We start from the raw sequence: 24,435 nt of genomic DNA on the forward strand, positions 1-24,435 counted from the left end.
AGTGTTACCGGGCTGCGCACGCGCATTGAGTTCCTTTGGTACTTTGTGTTCGGCGGAGCTGTGACTAATACGGCGCCGCTACGCTCGACGCGTGCGCAGTGACCGCCCCGCGCGCCGGTCTTCGCGCGCTGACTGTTGCGCATGCGCACGGAGGCCCCGGGGCGACGGTTGGGCATGCGCAGCAGCTCACTTCGGCGCTTTGTTCCCGACGGAGGCAGCGCGCATGCCTACTGCTTGATCCTTCTGACGGAGACCAGGGTGGTGTGCGAACGTACACGCCGCACGGGAGCGGGCGACGGGAGCGCAGGCGCAGTGGGCGAGGAGTTGGCGGCGGCGAAGGGGGGAGGTGTTTCCGGTCCTTCACTTCCTGTCCTGGGAGCCCCGGCGGTCGGTGCGCGGCAACCCTGTTCGCCCTCTCGCTCCCCCCGCTCGTTCGGCCGCCCCCCCGCCCCCTCTTTCCGCGGATGCAGCGCCGCGAGGACCCCGCCGCCCGGCTGGGCAGAGCCACGGGCCCCGCCGCCAGGCAAGCGGCGCCCGGGCCCCGCCGGGCCGCCCGAGGGGGAGCCCGAGCCGGGGCCCAACCCCCGCCGCTTCTCCCGCCCGCCGCTACCGCCGCCGCCACCGCCTCCCAGACCCCCACCGCCGCGCCCACCCCGCTCCTGCCCGGGGCCACCGTCAAGATGGAGCCCGAGAACAAGTACCTGCCCGAGCTCATGGCCGAGAAGGACAGCCTGGACCCGTCCTTCACCCACGCCATGCAGCTGCTGACGGCAGGTAGCGCCGGGGGGGGGGAGGGGAGAAACGAGAAAGGGGGGGGGGCCGGATGAGGCGGTCCGTCCGTCTGTCCGTCCGTCGGGGGCGGCGGGGGGACAGAGAGGAGGGGACCCGCCAGGCTGGAGCGGCCAGGAGACCCGCCCCGAGGCCGCGGTGGGCGGCGGGGGAGGCGTAGCGGGTCAGGACAGGAGCTCGGGCGGGAGGGGCTGTGGTGTCCCGGTCCCGGCCCCGCTCTTCCTTCGACGCTCGGAGCCGATCCCCCGCCCCGATCGGGCCGAGCGGAGAAGGTGCCTGAGTGCCCAGCCCCGCCCCTCGGCATGTGTCCCCCGGCGGGGACGGGCTCCCCTCGCTGGGTCGGATTTTCGCGTCGCAGGGAAGCCCGGACTGAAGTGGAGGCCGGCCGCCATGAGGCTGGCCTGCCAGACGCCGCCTCCCCCCCCCCCTTCGCACAAGCGATTGGTCTTCACGGGGGGAGGTGGGGAAGGCTGAGCTGGGGAGGGGTCATAGTCTTTTTGCCTGGGCTTGCTGCTGCTTGCTCCTGTTTGCCGTGTAAATTGTCTCGCCTGCAGGGTGGAAGCAAGGCATGGAGAAGTTAAATTGCCGAGGCTGGGGGCGGGGGCAGTTTTGCAGTTCAGCTTATTCCTGGTGTGAGGCACTTGGAATGGCTCGGTGGTTTTAAACAGTTATATAAAAAAGGCGTGCATCTTAAATTGCATCCAGCCCCAGTGGTTTGGATTGAGCGGGATTAAACACGGACCTAGAACTTTCTTCTTTAAAAATGTGAGATCATCTTGGTCCTTTTCATCCTTGGAAGAGAGGAGGCTAAAGGGAATGGTGGTAAATTTTGCAACAGAGGGTTGTAGATTTGTTTTTCTTTTGATTCACCACTATAAAATCTGTATTAGAGCTTGTTTCACGCCTCTGATGAAACTAAATGGGGATGGTATGGCAGTCTTTGTTCTGTGACTGCGATGAGGCTAGCACTCTTGTCTGCTCATCACTGTCCAATCGCCTGCCTGCTCAGATTTCCCCATATCACTACAGCGCAGCTGCACTGTAGTCACATTCAGTAGCTGTGTCAAGTAGACAGGGCTGTGTTGAAACTCTGTAGTTGGTTTAAAAATTAGAACAAGTTAAAATGCTAACGGCTTACTGTGTGTAACAAGGGGGAGAGGTAGTGTAAACTAACGTATAAAGATTTTTATAAATTATATCTGTATTATTCCCAAGATAATTAAAGGGTCATCTTAAAACAATCATGTTTTCCTGAACAGTGTTTAAAGATGAGTGTTATAACATCTTAGCCTATAACAGTACTTTCACTAATATGCCCTTGAGCCAACTTACCAGTCTTCAATAGCAGAGATAAATCCTTCAGGTTTATATTAATGAAGTGAAATCTTATGGTGCAGTACACATTAGCTAATTCTTGCACAAAGAATGGTGTTCTCACCCCCACAAAGATTTAATTGCTGAGTGGTGTATTGAGGATTTATATTGAATATTTCCTTACATTTAGAAAATATTTTTCTGTGTATTGCATTGAACTGCCAGCTCTGCTATAGTTAAGTTCAGCTTTACATTCTGTTTAAAGCTTGACTATTCTAAGTGCTCTAAAATCCTCATGCTTTACTCATATTGTTTTGATATTTGCTGTGCCTCATGGAAATGCAGGGTAGTGTTAATGGTCCAAATTTGGGATCATTTGAGCAAGGGGCTCTCCTGGGTTAAGGTTGCCCTCTATGGCTATGTCTACACTGCCTGCGGTTCAGCTGGCAGTGCAGGATCGATTTTGTGGATTTGATGGGGCAGCAGTAAAGACTCGCTCAATCAAACCCGGAAGTCGACTCTGTAAATCCACCCCGTCAAGTTGTGTAGCACTGCATCAACAGGAGGGCATTTCCCGTCGGCACAGTGCAGTGGAGACGCTGTGGTAAGTAGACATTAGGAAGCTGATGGGAGATATGCAAGTTACTGTACGTAGCTTGCGTGTCTCCCATCGACTACCGCTAAAATCCCCAGCCAGTTAGACCAGGCCTGTGGCTTGTGCTCTTCCAGAAGGTAGAGGGTGTCTAAACTTTTATGAAAGCTAGGAAGTGAAGAGTTAAAGTACACACTACCCCTGCAACACACTTTTAGCTCTGTTCTCTTTGAGCCGGTGCCCCAGTTTGGTTTTATGCTTGAGTGACTTTCTCAGCAATATTTACCATTCAGAATTTGCAGTCTGTACTTTAAAATTCTGTTCCATTACTCGAAGGATACCTGCACAATCAGAACTGAAATTTTGGCATCCCATCATTCGTTGGTTTGGATTACATGAGCAGATTACTAGGTTGGAATGTCAAACCGTTTATACGTTTTCCAGTCAGACAAAGCTACTAGCATAGGACCTAAATTAAATCTCATCTTGAAGTATGTGTATTCTGATATGGGCTGCAGTCACTGGGAACATTTAAATACTGCAGCTGCCTTCTTGAAACCTGGCTAGTGAATAAACAGGTCTTCAATTTCAGTGCTGTCTTGCAACTTTCACATGATTAACCCAGTTGTGAATATTCAAGAATATGAATAAAAGTTGTTATTCTGTCGCCAAGAGACTTGAGAAAAGAGAGCTTGTGTTCAGAGCAGTTTTTTCATCCTGAAAGGTTATTTATAGTTCTGAGAGTTGTGCTTGTATAGTTTCTTCGGCCAATGTAACATCTAAGGACTCGTTCTCTTATAAAGTCCCCCAGTAAGTAACCCTCAATGGTTTGTGATGGTGAAGGATCTAAGTTCTTCATATAGATCAGGGAAAGCACATCTTACACTTCCGGTGGTTGCAGAAGATGGCTTTGACAGAGATCCTGCTGGATTTTGCTTTTCATCTTCCTTGGGTCCTAGGAGTCCTCCAAAGGATAAAAATATCTCAGATTTGGGCCAGTCAGATCGGTCATCTGTATAGAGGCACATACTGCTTCTCTTGGCAATGTGCCTACAAAGTGTTGGACATTTGATCGGTCAAATATTGTGAAAAAATGATCACATTTTAAAGCACTAATTTTTTAGAACAGTAACGAAGAGTGAGACTTTATGGTCTCCAGTTGGCTTAGCCTTAAATACTTATGCCTTACTACTAAAAAAAAGTTACTGAACTGAGTTATTTTAACTCAGAAAAATGTGGAACAATAAAATGAAGTTCTATGGCACCATGATGCAATCAAAAAGTTAGGCTGCTGCCTACATTAGGGCATTTTTGTTGGAATATATGACCATATTTGGCTGTGGTCAAATAATAGGCAGTCAGTTGACTGGCAGTTGACATTATTTGACCAATCAACTGATCAGCTTATCTATCCCGTGGCTACAGATGCTTTCTCAGGGTTCTGGTGGAAAGGATGTCAGGTGCAGAGCCCAGATTATCCCCAAATATTCAGTTGAATCAGTTCCTTCATTTCCCCTGATCCTTCAGCACTGTGGATGAGTGACTTGGTGCCATGGGGCCCACAGTTTCTGAGAATCTAAGTCCAATGCCATTTTCTTCTCAGTTTCAAGATAAGTGAGTACTATTGCACTGTAACTTCACTTTGAGGAGCCTGGTTCAGACACAGTGTTTGGAGCTTCTGATGTTCCCATGGCCAACTCCTTAGCTCTTATGCAGGTTTTACTCAATATGGGTCCTGTGAACTTTGATAAGGGACCATGGCTGCTGCTTCCTTTCCATCTCCCTATATGTCTTCAAAGAAAAGCAGATTTCTCTGGGAATACTTATCCCTTCCATCTAAGTTGCTGAGAATCAGTAGTACTACCTGATGTAGAGTCAGTCTGTGTCTCAGGAGCTGGTAACACATGCTTGCAGGTGCCCCTTTTATCTTTCATCCCCAGCTGATGATGTGTTGATTGTTTCCTCCTCCTTCCAAGTCATGTAAGGGCCTTTCACGATTTGATGGGCAGAATGGCTGTTGCTCTTGTCAAATGGAAACAGGTTTAAAAGATGTTCTCATGGTAAAGCCTTGTCCATTTTTCTTGTCACTGTCATCAGAGCTATTTCTGGCAGCTAAGGGCTCATCTACATGGTGCAGTAGTGCGTGTCATCGTGAATTCTAATGCACATCGTATCACACACTGACTGACCTGTGTAGACCCTGCTGGCATGCAGTAGGCTGATTAGCAAACGACATGTTGGTGTGCCCTTGAGTAAACCTTTTGACCTGCTATTTCTGCCTACAGTGGCCATTTGAAAAGAACTGTGGTGTTTCATCATTGCCTGATGAAATGTTTCTTTAAAAGGTCGTACACATTTGTATTCTCCCATTTGAAAACCTGCTTTGCTTTTGGACTTTAATTTGGTGCTACCAAAGCTTATGGAAAGACCCACTGAACCTTTGAGTTCTGTTCAGTTCTCCTACTGGGCCCATCATAGTGATACAGGGTGGATTGATTTGAATCATGATTTAAATCACCAGGAGAAAATTGATTTACATCAAGTTTCCCCTTGATACTGCTTCACATATTTCTTAAACAATGTTGCAAATCTGATCACAAAAACATGTTAATTTACAACTGAGTACAGCATTTTACAACATCTAGGAGGGTATACTTTGTATAATTTTTTAGATAACTTGATTTTTATTTATTTAGGAAATAGTACATAATATTCATTACCTGTGTCACGCTGTAGATGCAGCAGCAGTACATTAGGAATGGTAAAAACTAAATCACAAACACAATAGCTCTTATATTTTTATTAAACTAAATCTTAAATGTTACATAAATGTTTCACATTTGCAATTGCAGCAGTCTCCTGAGTTGCTTGCTCATGGCTGTCCTTAAACTCTTTTTTAATTTTTTTTTTATTTTCAAATTTTATTAATTCTAACAGATAAGTCATCACAACACGTTTGTACGCTGTCCTTAAAACTTCTGCAACTAGCTCTCATCTTCTCCACTCCCACTGTCATTTTTATTCATAGACTGAAACAGAAATACGAATTTTCCTGCTTTTTCAACTCCCAGTCGATTTCTTAGCTTTGAGTGAATAATACCAAACAATGAAAATATTCTCTCTCTACCTGCAGAGGAAGCTACTGCTGTGAAAAGTTGGCTAAGCAACTGAAGGAACTCTTGTTTCAAGGTGCCTGGCTAATGATTTCCACCTATTCAGGGGAGTGACTTGTTGAAAACATCATCAGTAAACGTACTGTTTAAATGGTTCCGCTCCAGCCCTGAAATTTATTATGACTGGCATAACTGAGGAGTGATTTTCAGATGCCCATGCCATGGCAGCAGCAGCATCTTCAGAAGTTAGGCATCTACCTTTATATCTGGGGTCGAGAATGTTTGCAAGAAATTGAGATGGAGTTAGTGCTTGATCCATTTGCTTCTTTACTGTCTGCAGTTTATCTTTCTGGTGAGGTATTTTTCTTCAGTGTCTCTTGAAGTGTCTTCCAAATTTCGACAGCATCAGCAATGCAGCAACAATTGCTCTGAAGTTTGTTTAAGGCTATGGATATAGACTTCAGTATGCTGAGCATATCCTCTACATTCCTCTTTAATCCGATGTTCGCTACTTTGGACGAGATACTCCCATCTATTTTATCATGGTTTTCTTCTAAAGTTTTATGAGACTAGGCCAGTTCTTAATAAATTGTTCAAAACACTTAACCACAGAATTCCATTGAACATCTTGAGGGAGAATTAGTTTGGATCCTCCTGCTGTCTTCAGTGAAGCATTGCAAAGTGACTTATTTACGTTACTAACCAGTTGATCCGCATTGTTCTTCAGACATCTTCATCCACATCATTTTCTCCCAATAAGCAGTTTTCATTATGATGTTTCATTCTTGCAATGGGGCCCTGCATCTTCTTTTTGCACTGCTTACACTTGACACATTTTTCTTTTTTACCCAGGGAATGAATTTCTTCAAAATATTCCCAGATAGGATCTCTCTTACACCCAGAAGCCATGACAGTTTTTCTGTGTGTACTGAATAATGTCTTCCCTTTTTCTTTCCAGTCCACTTCACTGTTTCTTTCTACTCTGCCTCCGTCCTTTGTCTCTCTGTCTTTAAGACAGTGTTTTAACTAACTCCTCTGCCTTGCTTGGCCCAGCTCCACCACCACATAAGCACAGAACAAAAACAGTCCTGTCCAGCCTGTGTCTTTCTTTGCACATGTGACTTTAGTCTGCTGAGAAACAGAAACTGAAAGCCCAGAACCTTCAAGAAGCAAGAGCTGATAGTTAGGCTGGACAGACTAGAGCCATTAATTCATTTTTATGAGACTGTAAGTGTAGGTTTAGCATGTTTGTGATGAGATTTAATTGCAACTTTTTCTTAAATGAGAGAAATTTAGTATTTTACTGATTTTTTTAAAATAAAAAAATCTGATTTGAATTAAAAAAATCATTGATTGTTGTCCACCCTGCAGTGATACAAGTGTCTTCTCGAATGAGATGTTAATCTTTTGTGTAATTTCCTATTGCATATGATTCCCCTTCATTGGGTTCTCCCTCCCTGTGCCACCTCTCACTGAAAGTGTCATCTCTATCCACAGCCAGGATGTCAGGGTTTTAGACCATGATGATTGTCTTACATTCAATCATATTTCTCAAAGGTACTTGGGCTTCTAGCCAGACTTATGACCAAGACTACTGTGTTTTCATCTCAGTCTGTTGCACTACCTTTCTTTCCCCACGATTGCATGATTAGCTAGCTATAAAACCAACAAATTTAAACTGAAAAGCCAGAGTCATGTTGAAACCAAAAAACTTTTCCAGTTGTGATGACTTGCCACGATTGAAAAGCCCTGTTAACCCTTACAGTGCAAGTTAACATGCTTGAAGTGATGTTAGATGGCTGTGTTTTAGTTCAGGCTACCCCACAGGGTACTACACAATCAATTAATGTGCTTTCAGATGTAAAGGTCTGCATTTTAACAAGAGTTAAATTGGCTTTTCAGTTATCTTAAGCTAACTGAGCTAATATAATTGAAAACCACATATTTAGGGCTTGTGAAAGTTGCACTGGTTTAACTAAAGATGTCATTGGAAACCAGTTAAAACAGGTACAAACTCCTTTGTGGACACACTAATTTTAGTTTATCTTAAATTATTAGGGATTAATTTAGGATAAACCTAAATAAACTACTCTTGAACCAAAATAAGTTTAACTAAATTGGGTTAAAATCATACCCTTATGTAGAATGATACAACGTTCTTGTACAGACAAGGCCTTAAACAGACTTGACCTAATTCCAAGGCGGCTGCCTCCTTGAAATGGATGTGTTCTAAGCACTAGTACGTTTGAGATTTGTTTCTCTGAGGCTGGAGGAAGTTGTGGTTGGGTGCCCTGTTTGGCTTGGAGATATTTGTATTCTAGCAGAGCAACAGACCTGCTATGGTTAATATTAAGATGAGGTTTCTGTTTAAAGCTCTGCTCTTCTAATACTGCGTATAAACTTAAAGCACACCGGCAGCACAGATGCAGCTATGCCTCCGTAGCACGTTAGTGTAGACACTCACTACAGTGGTGAGAGGGGTTTTCACCTTTCTGTAGTGAATCCACTTCCCCGAGAGGTGGTAGCTAGGTCATTGACCCAGTGCTTTCTACACCAGCGCTTCGGCTGGTTTAACTATATCGTTCAAGGGTGTCAGTTTTTCACATCCTGAACAATATAGCTTGGTTGACCTAACTTTTCATTGTAGAACAGCCCTTAGTCTTCTAAAGTTTACAGTCTCTCAGATCACCTTGAGATTTGGTGTGCTTGATGAGGTGTAGGAGTTCTGCTAAGGGTCCAAATTTAGGGCTGTTTGACCAAGGGGTTCACGAGAACTTTATTTGGAAACGCCTTCACCTCTCTAATTTAGCATGGCACAAGCCTCTCTAAATGACAAACTAAAGGAATTACACTGAGCTTGCACAGACAGAGGAGTTACAGGAATGTTAACCTTCAAAGTTTCACACTGGCTCGATAGTTCATGGGAATAAGCAGTAGTCCTTTGAACCTGACTTACCTAACCAGTGTCAGTTCAAGTCCCAGAATTTTTTTCCAGAAATTGGGAAAAGGTTGGAAGGCATATTGGTAATATCTGGGTTCATGCTCACTGTCAATTGTGGTCACTCTTGTGTCATAATCCACCATTCCCCTTTGCTTAGCACTATCCAGCAACATCCTTGGTCCTTCTAGAGTCCTAGATTTTGGGCACCGGGTAGAGAGACAAACAGGCTAGACTAGATGTGCTGCCTTTTTTAACACCTCCAAATTTTGTTGTCCCATAGTTATAAATGTACATATACTCTCAGAGAATTTAGGGCACTATAGCCTGTCATAATGCAACTGAATGTAAAGTGTCATTTCAGTTTGAGGAACGTAAATTATACTATTTTTATCTTGTCTAGAAATTGAAAAAATTCAGAAGGGTGAAACAAAGAAGGATGAGGAAGAGAACTACTTGGATTTGTTTTCCCACAAGAACATGAAACTGAAGGAGCGTGTTCTGATACCTGTCAAACAGTACCCCAAGGTGAGGGCCAGAAAATAACTGACTAAGTCTCTCTGATTTATCTGTAAACATAAGATCTTATATGCTATACTTAGTGAATGGTGTTGTTCCCAAAGTGTTGTTATGAGTTGTGCTAGAGAAATCCACTATCACTGTCGAATTTCTTCTATGCAAATTTGCAGTATCTTATTTCTAATTTTTGCATTTCTAGAATGTCAGGATAAAAGTGTAAGCATCTATGAGTAGTGATGCTCTTTCATTACCAGAGTAGAGTTTTTTCTTCAGCTCTCTTTTCATGCTTCAAAATTAAGACTCTCTAAGTATTAAGAATTGTTGTTCATAAAATGGTTGGAGTGTAAAATTAGAACTAAATCGATTAAGTGAGTTAATTTAGCATGAATTGCTGGCAAATAAAACATCTATTTATTAAAGAACACTTCAGCCAGCTGCTACATCTTTTCTACAAAAAAATTATTTAAAGTTTATCTCCATGAGACTTTCTATGAGGCGGGGGCGTGGATGACCTGGTTAAACTTTCTGTGTGTTCAGTGCATCTGATATGTGCATGAACCTTGTTTGCCAGTGCAGTTTTAACAACCACCGTTATTAACCTCACTCAGCATTGGAGCTAAATCTGTTTGTCCCTTATCAGTTTAACTTCGTTGGGAAGATTTTGGGACCCCAGGGCAACACCATCAAAAGACTGCAGGAAGAAACTGGCGCCAAGATCTCTGTGCTTGGAAAAGGTTCAATGAGAGACAAAGCAAAGGTAAGGGCTTGAAAATCCCTATCTACAGATTGCCTTTCACTTGAGGATCTCAAAGCATTTTACAAAGGTGAAAATCATTAAAACTCTGGGTGCTGATTTGTCTCTTGCTCTGACAATATTCTTACTCCATGTATATGCTACCTGGTATAAAAATTATTATGGTTGAGTTAAACTTCTTGCAGAAAATATGGCCTACGGTGACCAGTCATCTTTTAAACATTCTGTGCATTTGCATGCAAAGGCTAACTGTTTTTTTTCTTTTGAAAGCTGAACTGCAAAATTGAAGAATTGAGTGCAATTCTCGTTCTCTTTACTCAGGCTTGGTTTACACTAATAGTTAGGTCGACATAAACTGCCTTGCGTTGACCTAGCTGTGGCAGTGTCTTCACTTGCATTTGACTTCTGCCAATATAAGTGCTTCTTGACACTGAAGTAACACCACTTCTCCAAGCAGTGCAAAGTCATAGTTGATATAATTAGGTTGACACAGTGTCAAGTCAACTGTTACTGGCTTTCAGGAGCTGTCCCACAATGCCTCTCTATGAAAATACAATCTGTGCAAGCACTCCTGCAGAGGATGTACACTACTGACACAAGGAGACATGTATGCGCACATAAACAATTTAATAACTGTGGTGGTTGTATGCTGACATAAGTTAGGTTGACATAATTTTATAGTGTAGACGTGGCCTTAGTGCCCCCCCCCCCCGCCCCCCCCCCCCCCCCCCGGCAATGGGAGGGCATTCAGAAAAGGAATACATTTTCTTTTTTTTTAAATATTTCACACTTATGTGAAATCCTCCAGACACTTACTGGTTCACTGATGGTGTCAAAGAACGAGGCATTCTAGGTTATCTTCAGAGAATTGTAAAGTGCCAGGAGGATTTCTGAATGGAAAAACTACAGAAACTGATTTCTGTGCTAAGTGCTTCCCTCTTCCTTGCCCCTAAATCCTGGTTAAATGGAGTAGTCAACACAAAGCTAGGATTTCACTCAGTTTTTACTTGAACTTTGCAAGTCACCTTTATTTTTAGATTTTTTTCCATCTTGGTAAGAATCTGCTGAATTTAGACACAACAGTAAAACTGAACTGGCATTGGAAAACCACAAGTCTGAGGCGTTACCACAATTTTTCATTGCAAAGTAGTGCCTGGAGGGAAGGAGAAGTGTGTTGTTGAAAGGGAATGGTGTTACTTATTTCTGTTAAAAATCTTCTGGAAGAAGCAGTTACAACAGTGCATTAATACAAGTACCAACACCTCTTTCATACTGATATAAAAAGATGGAAGTTGTAGGCAAATCATTGCATAAGAATGTTGCTGCTAACATATGACTTGAATCCAGCTGTGCATTTGAGAGCAGGAAGCAGTTACAAGGGAAGTGATAAAAAGCAGTTACACAGAAGAAATATGACTAGCTGTTAATGGCAAACCAGTTTAGTACCATTGACTTGTATAGCCAGCACCACAGAGTACATACTACTGAAAGCAGCAGTAAAGTTCACCCAGGCCAAATCACAATGAAATCATTAATAAATAGCCTCTTAAAACTTTATGGTCTGATTTTTTTCAGAGGTGTTGTGCACACTCACAGTTTCCACTGAAGTTGATGGGAGCTGCAGGTGTTTAGCATTTCTTTTAAATGTCCATCTGTGATGTTCCCCAGGGTACAATCTGGACTGTGGTGTTTTCTCAGTTCTCGCCTTTTACACTGCTTCACTGTGAGAGCGACCGTTCCTGGTCTGCTCATAAACAGCCTCCAGCATGCAAATTACTCGCAGCTGTATTATGAGTGCTCTAGCCAGTTACTTCTGAATTATATTGCAGAGGGACACCAGCAAATTCTCACTTCAGGTTTGTCCCCAGAAATGTCCGTCTGGTACTATGCAGCACCCTCCTGGACAATACAAACGCTCATAAAGTCTGTCATTTATTAATAGAAAATATGCACAAATCTTATTTTTCCAAACACTTCAATCCAAACACACTGGTTCAGATAAAATATTTAAACAAATTTATTAACTTCAGAAAGAGAGATTTTTGAGTGTTTACAAGTAATGAAGCATAAAAGTCAGAATTGGTAACAAAGAAACAAAAGGTTAAATGAAACTAACACATAACTTAACAAGCTAAGTGAATTCAGAGCAAAGGACTGTCTCCCCACAAGTGCCAATAGTTTTGGCTGAATGTTTCAGTCAGAGTCTCCCCCAGTCCAGTGCTGCTTACTTTCTTCATCAAATGTTGATGATGTTGGTAGAGAGAATGGGAAAGAGGCGGATTGCTTTCTCTTAAAGCCCTCTGTCTTGTGCAAGAGTCATTTCCAGCTGCTGTTGGGAAAAATCACTTCCAGCTGGGGTTCAGGAGACAGAAAGTCTAAGTGAAAGGGGAACTCTCAGCTGTTTGTTGTCAAGATGTAGATTTTTGCCCACACCCTCTTTCCTACCAAAGAATGGCCACTTAACTAGGTGGTGGTCTATTTGACTTTGCTGTTACCTGGCTGAGGTGTCGGCTAGCTTTTGTCTTTGGGGAACTGGTTAGTCCATGCCCCACCAGACTTGACCCCTGTCTTAGTAATATACAGTAGAACTCTACATCTTTACGTACAGTATTGCCCCACACATTTCACAGGACAATAATCAGCAAATTATGAGTTTACAAGAGATACTGCACAAGGCATACTTTGTACAAAACTTATCATTCTGTGAAAGGGATGAACACGGGTACAGACTGTCACACCATCCTTATTGAATTATGCTATTTTCTGGTGGAAAATTGGCCTGTTTTTGTTTAAAGAACTCTACCTCATATTTTTACCTTTCAGGACTGTTACCTATTTCCCTTTTTCTTTCCATTTACTCATTTTTTTTCTGGCACTGCAGACTGTGTTTCCTTCCTGTAACATGACTTTATTTTTCTGTAGCCCCACTCTCAGAACAAATATACGTATGCCAGAAACCTGTTTTGAAGTCTTGAGGAGGTTCTTGTTTGACATGCATGGTCAAACATGGCAGAAAATTTTAGAGTAGACAGTCTTGTTCTGCTAATCTATGCTTAGAAGCATGTTTAAGGAACAAAATGGTTTCTTTGCACCTTGTTTGGCTTTAGGAAGTTGAATCATGCTTTATTTCAGGAGGAAGAACTGCGCAAAGGCGGAGATCCCAAATATGCTCATTTAAATATGGATCTGCATGTCTTCATTGAAGTCTTTGGACCACCTTGTGAGGCCTATGCTCTCATGGCCCATGCCATGGAAGAGGTCAAGAAGTTCCTTGTTCCGGTATGTAACTTTGTTTCTTGATGCTTTTCAGAATAGAGTCTTGGTTTTGATATTCTTCCTTGGGGAACATACAGTAGTTACTTCAGGCTAATTTATTAGTTAACTTGTGCCCTGAAGGAAGATATTTTAACCACTAACTCACCAAGCTTAGGAAGTGTTGTAATTGTATCAATCCCAGGATATTAGAGGGACAAGGTGTGTGAGATAATGTCTTTTATTGGACCAGTGTGCTTTTGAGCTTTCAGAGAGCTCTTCTTCAGGTCAGGGAAAGGTACTCAGTGTCACAGCTAAATACAAGGTGGAACAGATTAATTAGCATAAGCAGTTAACATATTATTAGTTAACTGGCCACTTTAACTTGAATGGCCTTGGACAATGTGTGTTAGCTACTTACACTAAACAATCTGTTCTGTTTTGTATTTAGCTCTGATGCTAAAGCTCTGTATAAGCTTGGAAGCTTGTCTCTTTTACCAACAGAAGTTGGTCCAATAAAAGATGTTATCTCACTCACCTTGTCAAGCTTAGGAAGAAATTTCTTCTAGAAGCTAGTTACTTCATAATTGCCACTTTGGGGTTTCCTGTACCACCTTCTTGGAAACATCTGTTCCTGGCTGATATGACAGGATTTTGGACGAGGTGGATGAAACTGGTCTGAGCTTGTATGCCAGCTCTTCTGTCAAGAGAGCAAGCTGTGCCCTGTAGGGCAATAGATTTCTTGAATGAGTTCCATTCATCACTTGAAATTGCCTTGTAGAGACCTAGTGGAAAAATTTCACAGGTTAGACCAAAAACCACAGGTGTATGGATGGACTTGGGGTAATCTTTAGAGCTCTGCTGGAAAGAAAGCTAGCAAACTTGTCACATTACCATTTATCTGGGCTTCAATTCATGGAAGGAAACAGAAATATGTTGCCACCTCCTGTTTTGGAAGAGAAGATGCACAGGAGTCAGGAGTGCAACATACTACAAATGTGTGTGTATAATATATAGTTCTCTGTAGTTTGGGAAACTAGTCAGATCCTCTGTGCGAAGTCCTGGTAGCTCTTAAATCGGTGTTCCCACCACTTTTAATTGGTTTGACACAAAGCAACCTATATCAGCTGATACCCAGGCATGTTATATGAGCATCTATGCCATTTTTTTAATTTGGAGATGGTTTTCATTGACTGGGGCCCTTGCATTCTACTTTATGCTATTGTTTTGTTTGGATGTAAAGCAGTACGTTTTGAATACCCTGTCTGATGAATTCCAAAATTTCAGGGAACATTCTGGATGTCAATAAGCGGAACCCTCTTGATTTTGGTGAAAACCCAGGAAAAACAAACAGGGGAAACGGGGGACACATGGCGCCCGTGGCATTTGGGTAGCAGAACCACAGCGTCAGCCACCTCTGTAATTCTCTATAGATCAAAGAACTGATTGATGGCAGAAAATAACACATTCCAGTATAACAATGCCCTTACTTTAGCTCTGCCCTTGTCCCAGTTGAGTTTAAAATGTTACCACCCTGAAGGAGAAAAAAGAAAAGAATAGGGTGTGTGGGGCTGGGGGCGGGAGTGGAGAGCACGCAGAATTCCTGACATTGGGGTGGTGGTGTTTGCAGCATGTCTCAGAAATAGAGGATGGAAAGAATGGCATTCAGGGAGCTTGAAGAGGAGAACAGAGATATGCAAGGAGCACCTGGGGCATGCAATAAGCTTAGCCTACAGAAGCAGTGTTGCTGTGTCAGCTCTTTGGAATCCCGACAGACAGGTTAATATTGGTAATCTGATTCTCTGATTTGTGTGAGTGTTTGGGGAAGAAGTGGCATTGAATGGCTGCTTCTGGGTTACAGAACCTTCTAATTCCTGAAGCTATAACCCCTTGAGAGATAAAAACACATGGAGCAGAGATGTGCTGTGTTCATGGAAATGTGAAAAAGACAGCTTGGATTTGCAAATGGGCATTTACTCTTCATCAGGCTGCATCCAGATCCTCCAGCTTTTGTGAGTGCGGTGATCAGTTTGCAGTGTGTCTTTGGAGCAGGGAGCAGCATTTTCTGTTGAAACCATTTGGCTGGCAGCGAACCCATGTTTCAAAAGGCGACTGTAGACACTTTGACAGCTGCTGCAGCTTGAGGAGCGACTCTCAGTTTTCAGAACTGATGCTCTGTATGTTAACCTCTGACACCTCAGAGCACAGGGTGGCTAGCTAGTGTCTGGAGTTGACTTTCTCCGTTCCTTTTCTTCTCAGGATATGATGGATGACATCTGCCAGGAGCAGTTTTTGGAGCTGTCCTATCTGAATGGAGTACCAGAACCAGCCCGTGGCCGAGGGGTCCCAGTGCGAGGAAGAGGAGCAGCTCCCCCTCCTCCACCTGTCCCTAGGTAACTTTCAAAAGTATCGATGCTGGAAATGGGAAGTCTTACCATTTACGTAGGCTAGCAAAGTGGTGAATCTTTTTTTGCTGTGCCTGAACACCAAATATTGGAACTTCCAGTATTGAAGGGCTGCTTTTATTAAATTGGGAGTTATGGTCTTGTATACTTTGGCAGTGGGTGTGCTAGAAAGGGGGTAATAAGACTTTTAATGGGTGTTTGTGCATTTTTTTGTAACCTGAACTGCAGTAGCTTTAGAAAACCACCTTGCTTGAAATCGTATCTGATTTCTGGAACTATTTAAAGGATAAAGTAAAAGTTGAAAACTAAAGCTTATTAGTTCATCATCCCCATCAGTGGGCCGTCCAGTGTACTGAAAATCTGCAGCTTGAGCGTAACTCTCTTGAAAGCCTGATGTTGCTATTGTCCTGCCACTGCTACTTTCCTCCAGGCATTGGACTAAATCAGTGATGAATCTATGCTACACAGTGCCAGTCTAGTTAGCATTTATTGCAAATGAAAGACAAAAGGAGAAACCCCTTGCTACTGTCTACATCTGTTTAGTACTCAAAGGTGGTTAGTCATTTCCTCATTGGACTTTGTAAGACCCCAGGGTTCTCTTTCTGCCCTAGCTGATCAGGCGAATAGGTTTGCTATGGTAAATTTTGTGGAAAAGTTCTGGACTACTTTTGTAGTAACCAGACAACCTCTGCAGATTCACACCTTTTAAGATGATTAGAAGTGGTGACTTCTTGGATATTCAGGTATTGTCTCTGCATTTTCCTGTGGTAATGTTTCATATTTGTAGCTTTTATGCAGCATTACTAGATTCTTACTAGAGTTGCGTTATAGTCCTATTTATGCATCCTATTTATAGCACCATAATGAATAACTGCTGATCTGTTTGCATGTTTGTATATACAGGTAAATTGTCTTAGATGTTCAGAACATCATTGTGGGTTTTGGAGAGTACGTATATGGCTATTTCTAATCCTTTTTTTTTTTTTTTTAAAGGGGGCGTGGTGTGGTGGGCCCTCCTCGTGGAGCTCTAGTGCGAGGAGCACCAGTGAGGGGTGCCATAGCTAGAGGAGCTACTGTGGCCCGTGGTGTACCCCCTCCTCCAGCAGTAAGGGGCGCTCCTGTACCAAGAGCTCGTGCAGCAGGCATTCAGAGAATACCGCTTCCTCCTCCACCAGCACCAGAAACTTATGAAGATTATGTAAGAAACTTTAATACATACTCTTTCCAGGTAGCTAGAAGCCAATTACTTACTGATCCTAAGGGTATGTCTGCACTAAAATTAAAAACTTGCAGCTGGTCCATGCCAGCTGACTCAGGCTTTCTGGGTAAGGGGCTGTTTAATTGTGGTGTAGATGTTTGGGTTGGGGGCTCCAGCCAGAGGGTCTACACACAATTAAACAGCCCTGCAAGCCTGAGTTGGCCAGCATGGGCTGGCCATAGGTGTTTAATTGAAGGATAGACATACCCTAAATGTGGGGTATTAACAGAGGAATTGCAATCATCAGTGAATCTGCACTGATGGCTCTTATTTAGCAGCAAACACTGGCACTAAGCTGAATGGTTGAACTGAGGTGAGGTCGTTGTTCTCTGTTAATAATTTTCCGTATGTGCCATAAGCAAACACTTTTGGGCACACGTCAGTTGCATTGAAATCATTCTCCTCCAAGATTGTATTTTGACGCAAGTACTGGTGCACAGCAGAAAAACATAATCAAAATGTTTCTGTAGACAGTTGCTTGTAGATGTAGAAGCAGGGAGCACTGGAGTCTTCAGACCATGTAACTGTGGTAAGAACTTACTTTAATATGTGAATAAACTTGGTTAATATGCCACTGTTGTCACTACAGACACATACCCCTCAGCATTTTCTTTGCTGAGTTTAGAAAATGTGCTCTTGCCATTTTAAAGAGATAGAAACAGCACAATGACTTGCTTCCCATGAGTAACAGAGTAAATATTTGAGGAACCATTACAGTGAGGTTTCTCTCGAGAGAGAAAAAAAATCCTTCCATCTCTTGGCAAAACTTCCTTCAGTTTTCCATTGGGTCTGGTTAAAACTAGTGTCTACCTGTAAATCCTATGTTGGGGGACCCAATTATGAGACTTCTGACATAGTGTGGACATAATGCAGCCCTGGACACTTTGCAAGACTCTGGCATGCCTTGTGAAGATGATTAACGTTCCCACCTTCTTTGCAAGACAAAGATTCCCTCTAGGACATGCTCGGATTTACAGGTTCATCTGAAAAGCACTGCGGAGTAAATTCAGTTTTGTTCTTTCCCTTAATCAGGATGAATAACACCCTCCACATGTATCCATCCTTATGTCATTATCTGTTTCAGGGTTATGATGATACATATGCGGAGCAGAGTTATGAGGGATACGAAGGCTACTACAGCCAGGGCCAAGGGTAAGTGTCATTTTTCAGTCGCCTTTAATCCTGTTACTAAGAGAGAATTCTGCATGACTTTTTACAGAATTTTTACAGAAATGAAATATGTTTCCATTCTTTTAATAACATTTTGAGGCCCAAGGGGAGTGCCTTGTTCTGTTGGCTTCTAATGTGTTTGAATCAAGTAGCCTGTGTGGAAAGGTAAATTTGAGAAACGTCCCACTTGCCTTTAGTTCTGTCTGTAAAAGGAGTGGTCATACTTACCCAAGGTAATAGGGGTGGTTTTGGGTGTCCTAATTCAAGCACTACAAAGTAAGTCTTGAATTATTCTTGACCGTCTGCATGAATTTAAATGCTCCAGCTATTGAGGTTTGGGAATCAGTGTTTTCACCTCTACACAGCTAACTTAAACATATCCTGTCTTCCTCTTTCAGGGACACAGAATATTATGATTATGGACATGGGGAGGCACAAGAATCCTATGAAGCTTATGGTATGTATGGACACACTGCTTATGTGACAGGGACAGAAGGGGCTGTAATTCAGTTGGGAATTGCTTGCAGTTTATCGGATCTCTGTTCATTTTACCTTTTCTGTCTTAAAGCAAGAAAATACTGATGGTGTAGCTCCAGAAAGTCAGGAAGGGGAGTGGTGAAGGAAACTAGCCTTCATGGGGAAAATATTTACATTCCACAGATAATACAGGTCCACATGACAGTCAAACTAAGGTCATACATCATGGTTTAGTTAGGCTCTTATCTAGTTTGACTCTTGCAGAGGTGACTTTACTTTAAGTTTTGCCATGTGGAAATTCTTGCCCCTGCATCCTTTCTTTCCCCCACCCCTCCATAAGTGAGTTATTTCTCAGGATCTGTCAGTTTTGTGCCTGGAATACTCTGCAACTGAAGGTCCAAATTCCCACCCATAACATTGCTTTTACAGCAGTTTGGTTTGCAAGGATTATATTTTGTTGAGTTGGATGAATGCACAACTTCTGTTGCTTCCTTGTAATCCTCAAAACCCTTCCACCTGCGAGTGACTTTGCAGTAAATAGTTGCTTGAAAGATGGATTTTAATCTAGCATTGTCTTCTCTTTAGCTCAGTAGAGCTCTGTAGTAACTGTATACATGGCCTATGTTTAGCTAATGAAAATACTCAGTTTGTAATTTCCCAAAATCTGCACGGGAAGTATAGACTAAAAAGTCTGATCTAATTAATGCTGCTGTTTAAACCAAATGTGAGGAGACGACACTTGGAGAAGCCATACTAAAGTATTTTTTATTATATATTGCATTGTATTATAAAGAATGTAAATGGCTTGAGTAAACTGAGGCAGTTCTGGATGCTAGTTGTGAACTGCACTGCCATGTGTCAGAGAGTGAGATTTTTGGTCTCCCATCTTTCTCCTTAGACCAGCAGAAGTTGAAAATACTACAAAACCAGTACAATCAGCCACTTGGTGTATTGAAAGCACACTCTCCAGCAACCTCTACAGTCTAAGTTACAGTGTTAATGAGTTCCAGTGGGAATCCCATTCCTGCTGGGGCTTGGGTCTCAAGCATGTTTAAGGGGAGGAATGTGGCTAACATGCGGTATGAGATGTTTTCAGGGCAGGGAGAAGCAGGGGGAGCTGCTAGCCGTTCCACGGTTAAGCATATACAAATGTGCAAGGCCATATTAACCTCCTGCTTTGCAGAAAGTGAGGTTTAACTTTGGTAGCATACTGGTCCATACTTGTGTTGCATGAAGTTTAAATTCAGCTGCCTAACCAAAGACTTTATCATCAATCTAAGTGAAATGTGAATAGACAGCTGCTGTCAGTAATGCTGGATATCTTTGGTGCCTCCATTTAGAATGGCTGTTAAATGCCTTGATTTGTTGCCTGTGTTGGTCATGCAGCACAAAGAAGCTTTTGTGTTTCTGCTTAGTAGGAGAACAGTGTTGTTTGAGATCTGAAGGCCAAACTGCTCGTTGTATATTTGGCATGAAGTTGCCACAGATAATCTATTTATCCACAATAATTTTCTTTGACTTCTGCTTTCATGAAAACAAAATTAGAAAAATAAATTGTGCAGCCAGTGTGGAGGCTCCTTTGAGGAAAATCAAAATGCATGTCACGATGGTGAGTGGAATGTTAAGACTTGCCTCTGGGTGCTTGGTGTATATTTATTCCAATGAAACCGGTGACCTATGGAGAGAGTGGCAGATGTGCAAAATAAGAATATTGCAAGCACGAGCCACACTGAAAGCTGAGCTTGGATATTAGGGATTTGAGCTAACTCCAGGAGAATGCGATTTGAATTTTGCTTGTTTCAGTAATTATTTATATGGCAAAAGATTCTACTGAAAACTTTTTGCCATCCTCAGTTATACATATTGGTGCAGGTACCATGTGTAGGGAGTAATAAAATCCTGATCTCAGGAAACAGGCATTGAAAGTATCTTCTAGAATATAATCCCTCAGTAGGAGCAGAGAGCTGGGACAGTGACTAACTGGCAGAAAATAGACTGTTAAATCTCTAGGTTCAGTATGAAACTGCCATCCCAGAGTAGTGGTAGAAATTTAGTCATTTTGGCAGGCTTATGCAAAGAGGCTTCCTTGCTTTTATTTTTAAAAGGAGAAAAATGCTTCTTGTAGCAATATCCTGCACAGCTGAATCAGAGTTTATGGATTATAAAATGCTGCCTGTTTACAGACTGAAAGAGCTTTAATAGCTGTGACCTTAGCTGAGGCTGGCTGCCAAATCTGCTTCAGGAATTGGAGTCCATTTCAGATCTACTGAAATTAATTGCTTGTCATTCCTAGATGAAAGGTATCGGATTTGTCCTAGTATGGGTATTGTCTCTGAAGACTTCCAAAGGAGTTCCCATACAAGTTACCTTTGATAAACGCTTGCACAGTAAGATATGCTCATGGTAGAGTGATGCCTTTAATATTTGTGGAACTTGAGGATATCTGACACTGGAATCTTGTAAATAAACAGTAGTCTTGTTTTTCGCCTTCCTCTGCAGCATGGGACATGGGTCACCTGCAGATTTAAACTACTGTAAATGGTGGATTCTCTGTAACTTGAAATCTTTAAACCGTGATTGGAAGACTTCAGTAACTCAACCAGAGGTTATGGGTCTCTTTTAGGAGTGGGTGGGTGAGGTTCTGTGGCCAACAGAGGTTAGATTAGATGTTCATGATGCCCTTCTGGCCTTAATCTATGAATCTTATAAAAGTTTAAAAGATAACCAATTGATAGCCAAGTCTGTGAGCCAATAGAGGAATATTAATATTAATGTCACTGGTCTTCACGAGGTTGTGATATCAAAACTGGAGGCAGATGTTCTAACTGGTACACAGTGCAGTTGGGCTTCTGCCCTTATATGCATGCATCTCACACTATTAGCATGCTGTGTACTTTGACGATTATTGCTCTGTCTTCTGCAGGCCAAGATGACTGGAATGGAACAAGGCCCTCCCTGAAGGCCCCGCCAGCTAGGCCAGTGAAGGGGGCCTACAGAGAGCACCCCTACGGACGCTATTAAAAACAGGGGAAAAATATCAGTTATGAGCAAACAGTTGTTACTGAGTCTTGTATCTCCCAGGATTCCTGTTGCTTTACCCACACCAGACAAGTAATTGTCTAACTGTTTTTCTTCGTGGCCCCCTTTTCTCCCACTCCATCCTCACCTCGCATTCTGGCTTCTGTACGTAGTATTTTAAAATGAGTTAAATAGATTTAGAAGACCAACTTTAATTTTTTTTAAATGTGTAGATTGCTTTTCTTTCTTTGTTGTTTAGATATAAACACAACTGTACCTTTTTTAATAAAAGTTGAGTTAAAAAAAGTTAGTTTCAAAAGTGACATGCTTGCTTAATAGTTATGAAATTAAGGTTTTGTTAATCTTTAAGTTTGGTTTTTAAGCAACCCGTAAAAGTTGTAGTTGCAGATTCCCAAAAGTAGGCTACATTTCAAAATTCAGGGCTGTTTTTAAGAATTAAAATCATAATGTAACGGTAGTGGCTGCCACCGTTTAAAAGTAAGCTCAGATATCAACCTTTCCTTAAAAGCAGATTGCTGATGAATCTTAAGTTTAAATTTTAATACAAAGATCCTCATAACAAATTAAATAGTTTTTTTAAAGTTAATTGATTTAAAAAAATTAGGGTTGTAAAATTGACTTTTTTTATGTGGGTTTTGAAATCTAGCCCCGAACATGCGGTGTTGAGAGATGCTTGGGAAGAGATGTTCCAGTGTAAAGGGGTTCTTAGCTTGGTTCTATGTGGAGAACTTTTAAGGGAAGAACAAATTAAACTACTACATGGCTTTGTCTAACTGCCCAAAGGTTGAAATTAGAAAGAAAAGTATTAAATGGATAGCAGGTTTGCATTCTGTAAAACTACAGATTTCTCTTTTCAGGGTGTTTGGGACAGATAATACAATACAAATTTAAAATTGGCAAAGGTGTCAATATTTAGCAATCCCAGTGATTTGTTCAAGTGTGTCTCAACACTAGCTTTATATAAAAAGGGACACTGCAGCTGAAAAAATGAGAAATTTCACTTTGTACATAGGTTAAAGTCCTAATTGGATTTGTACGCTGTCCTCCCACTTTGTTCTTGAAGATTAAATGCTACGTGTGTAAGTCTGCCTAAATAGGTAGCTAAAACTTGTCAAAATGTCTGCAGCAGTTTGTCAATAAAGTTTAGTCCTTTTTTAATCAAAGTAAATGTGATGAATTGTCATTTTTTTGTTGAGCAATAAAATAGCTTTTTTCTTTCAAATAAACTTAAATTAATGCTAAAGTTAATGGTCTTTTTAAAATATGGAGACATTCTAAAAATGGTGTTTTTCTGTAACTTTTACAAAAAGCTATCAAGCTGGTGAGTGAGCTTAATTTAAAAAGGAGGAAAAAAAGCATTTTTTTTCACCCCCTGGAAGTTGTTGAAAGCAGTTTGAACCAGTACTAAAGCAGAAATCTGACTTCTGCAAAACTGCAAGTGAAAGGAGTGTTTATGGTGCTGGACTGAATTAGTTTAATGATTCAGATTTTAGATGGCCTCAGCGTTCTACAGACTCCAGATGGAGTCTGAAATAGCTGGTTTAAAAGTAGAATGATAAAATGAAGATTGAAAATTCCAAGAACTAGCTACCAACAGGAGGAAAAAAGGAGCTTATTTTGTTTGTGAACACAGCTAACCCTTGTCTAAAGGTGATGCCTACCTACTTTAAGGTGGCCTACACTTGGGAAGCCAGTTACAAACCCACAATTGTTTTGAGAAGGGGGCAGGTGATTGCTTTTAATATCCTTCTGGGAAGGTATAATAGGTTAAAGTAAACTGCTGCTTACAGAAACTTGAGATGGTTTGTTCTATTACCCTTCTCTGCAAAATATAAATCTGACATCCTAGGGGGGAGAAATAAACTGCTCGGGGGTGAAAAATGCGCTAGAATATTAGGAACCAAACTGCCTGTAGCAGTGCATGATTGAGGGGAATACTTTAAAACAAAAAGTTGTATTTGTAGATTGTTATTAAAATGTAAATAACAATTTTCAACAATGGTTTGGAGTCAGCTTTCAGGGCATAATGTCTTGCTTGATGAAAAGATCACCCTATACCCCCCTTTTAAAGGAAAATTATCGCAGGAGAATAAGGATGTGTAAAGCTAACATGCATCGCAAAAAACAAAAGGTAACCTAAATGTCTGCTTTTAATAGCACATTTCTCTTTTACATAAACTGTGACGGCAACTTGCATAAACTTTATTGAAACAATTCTTCAATGTTAATTTTAATGTAAAATTTGAAAAAAAATGTTTAAAAATAGATGTTTTTAAAAAAAGACCACATGCTTTTGCATAAATTAGCGATAATTTCAATAATCGTGCACTTTGTAAATGCACTGTAATGTAACCTGGGCAAAAAAAGGAATCTGAAAGCTTAAATTTCAAAAATGTAAAATGACACCGAATATAGATAGTCCTGCTACTGCCAAAAAAATTCTGCTCAGTTATTTAAAATGTAAAATGATGGCCCTTATAGACCCCAACATTGATATTCACTATGAAATGTTGTTCAGAGCTCAACTTAAGTTGCATGTTTTCTTTCCTGTGTAATTTTGCATGCAGGATCTTTTTTCTTTAATCCGCTGTTTTTCCATTAAGGAAATTCACATTCTTTTCTCAATTTGCAGGAGTCAAGAGTACATCACCGCAAATCACCTGGGTGAAGATGTTTTTGTCGCGCACACAATGGGTAGGTTATTAATTCAGCTTTGCATCACATGACTAGCTGTTCATATCTTCTGTGTGGGAAGTGGAGGCATTGCCATCTGAGGTGCTAAACTGAAGCAGCTCTTCATATGCACACAGATAAA

The 24,435-nt window shown here is 41.6% G+C and overlaps 1 protein-coding gene across 1 annotated transcript; it reads left to right on the forward strand.

Annotated features, from left to right (window-relative positions):
• The first annotated feature begins 221 nt into the window (after positions 1-221).
• On the forward strand, positions 222-22,781 carry KHDRBS1 (KH RNA binding domain containing, signal transduction associated 1). Its single transcript, XM_067533951.1, has 9 exons — positions 222-774; positions 9,150-9,274; positions 9,906-10,022; positions 13,152-13,298; positions 15,531-15,664; positions 16,670-16,874; positions 18,019-18,086; positions 18,503-18,561; positions 21,505-22,781. The coding sequence occupies exons 1-9, from the start codon at positions 465-467 to the stop codon at positions 21,600-21,602; spliced, it is 1,263 nt and encodes a 420-aa protein (XP_067390052.1). The 5' UTR covers positions 222-464; the 3' UTR covers positions 21,603-22,781.
• Positions 22,782-24,435: the final 1,654 nt, after the last annotated feature.

This window comes from Emydura macquarii, unplaced genomic scaffold (genome assembly GCF_026122565.2).
Source record: "Emydura macquarii macquarii isolate MOO-44397 ecotype Brisbane River unplaced genomic scaffold, CSIRO-AGI_Emac_v2 contig_3348, whole genome shotgun sequence".
Lineage (NCBI taxonomy): Eukaryota > Metazoa > Chordata > Testudines > Chelidae > Emydura > Emydura macquarii.

What these genes read in the sequence shown, in the direction of transcription:
- KHDRBS1 (XM_067533951.1), top strand. Translation starts at nt 465, where the DNA reads ATGCAGCGCCGCGAGGACCCCGCCGCCCGGCTGGGCAGAGCCACGGGC. An exon ending in CCTCCTCCACCTGTCCCTAG is followed by an intron (nt 15,665 to 16,669) that starts GTAACTTTCAAA and finishes TTTTTTTTAAAG; the next exon opens with GGGGCGTGGTGTGGTGGGCC. An exon ending in CAGAAACTTATGAAGATTAT is followed by an intron (nt 16,875 to 18,018) that starts GTAAGAAACTTT and finishes TATCTGTTTCAG; the next exon opens with GGTTATGATGATACATATGC.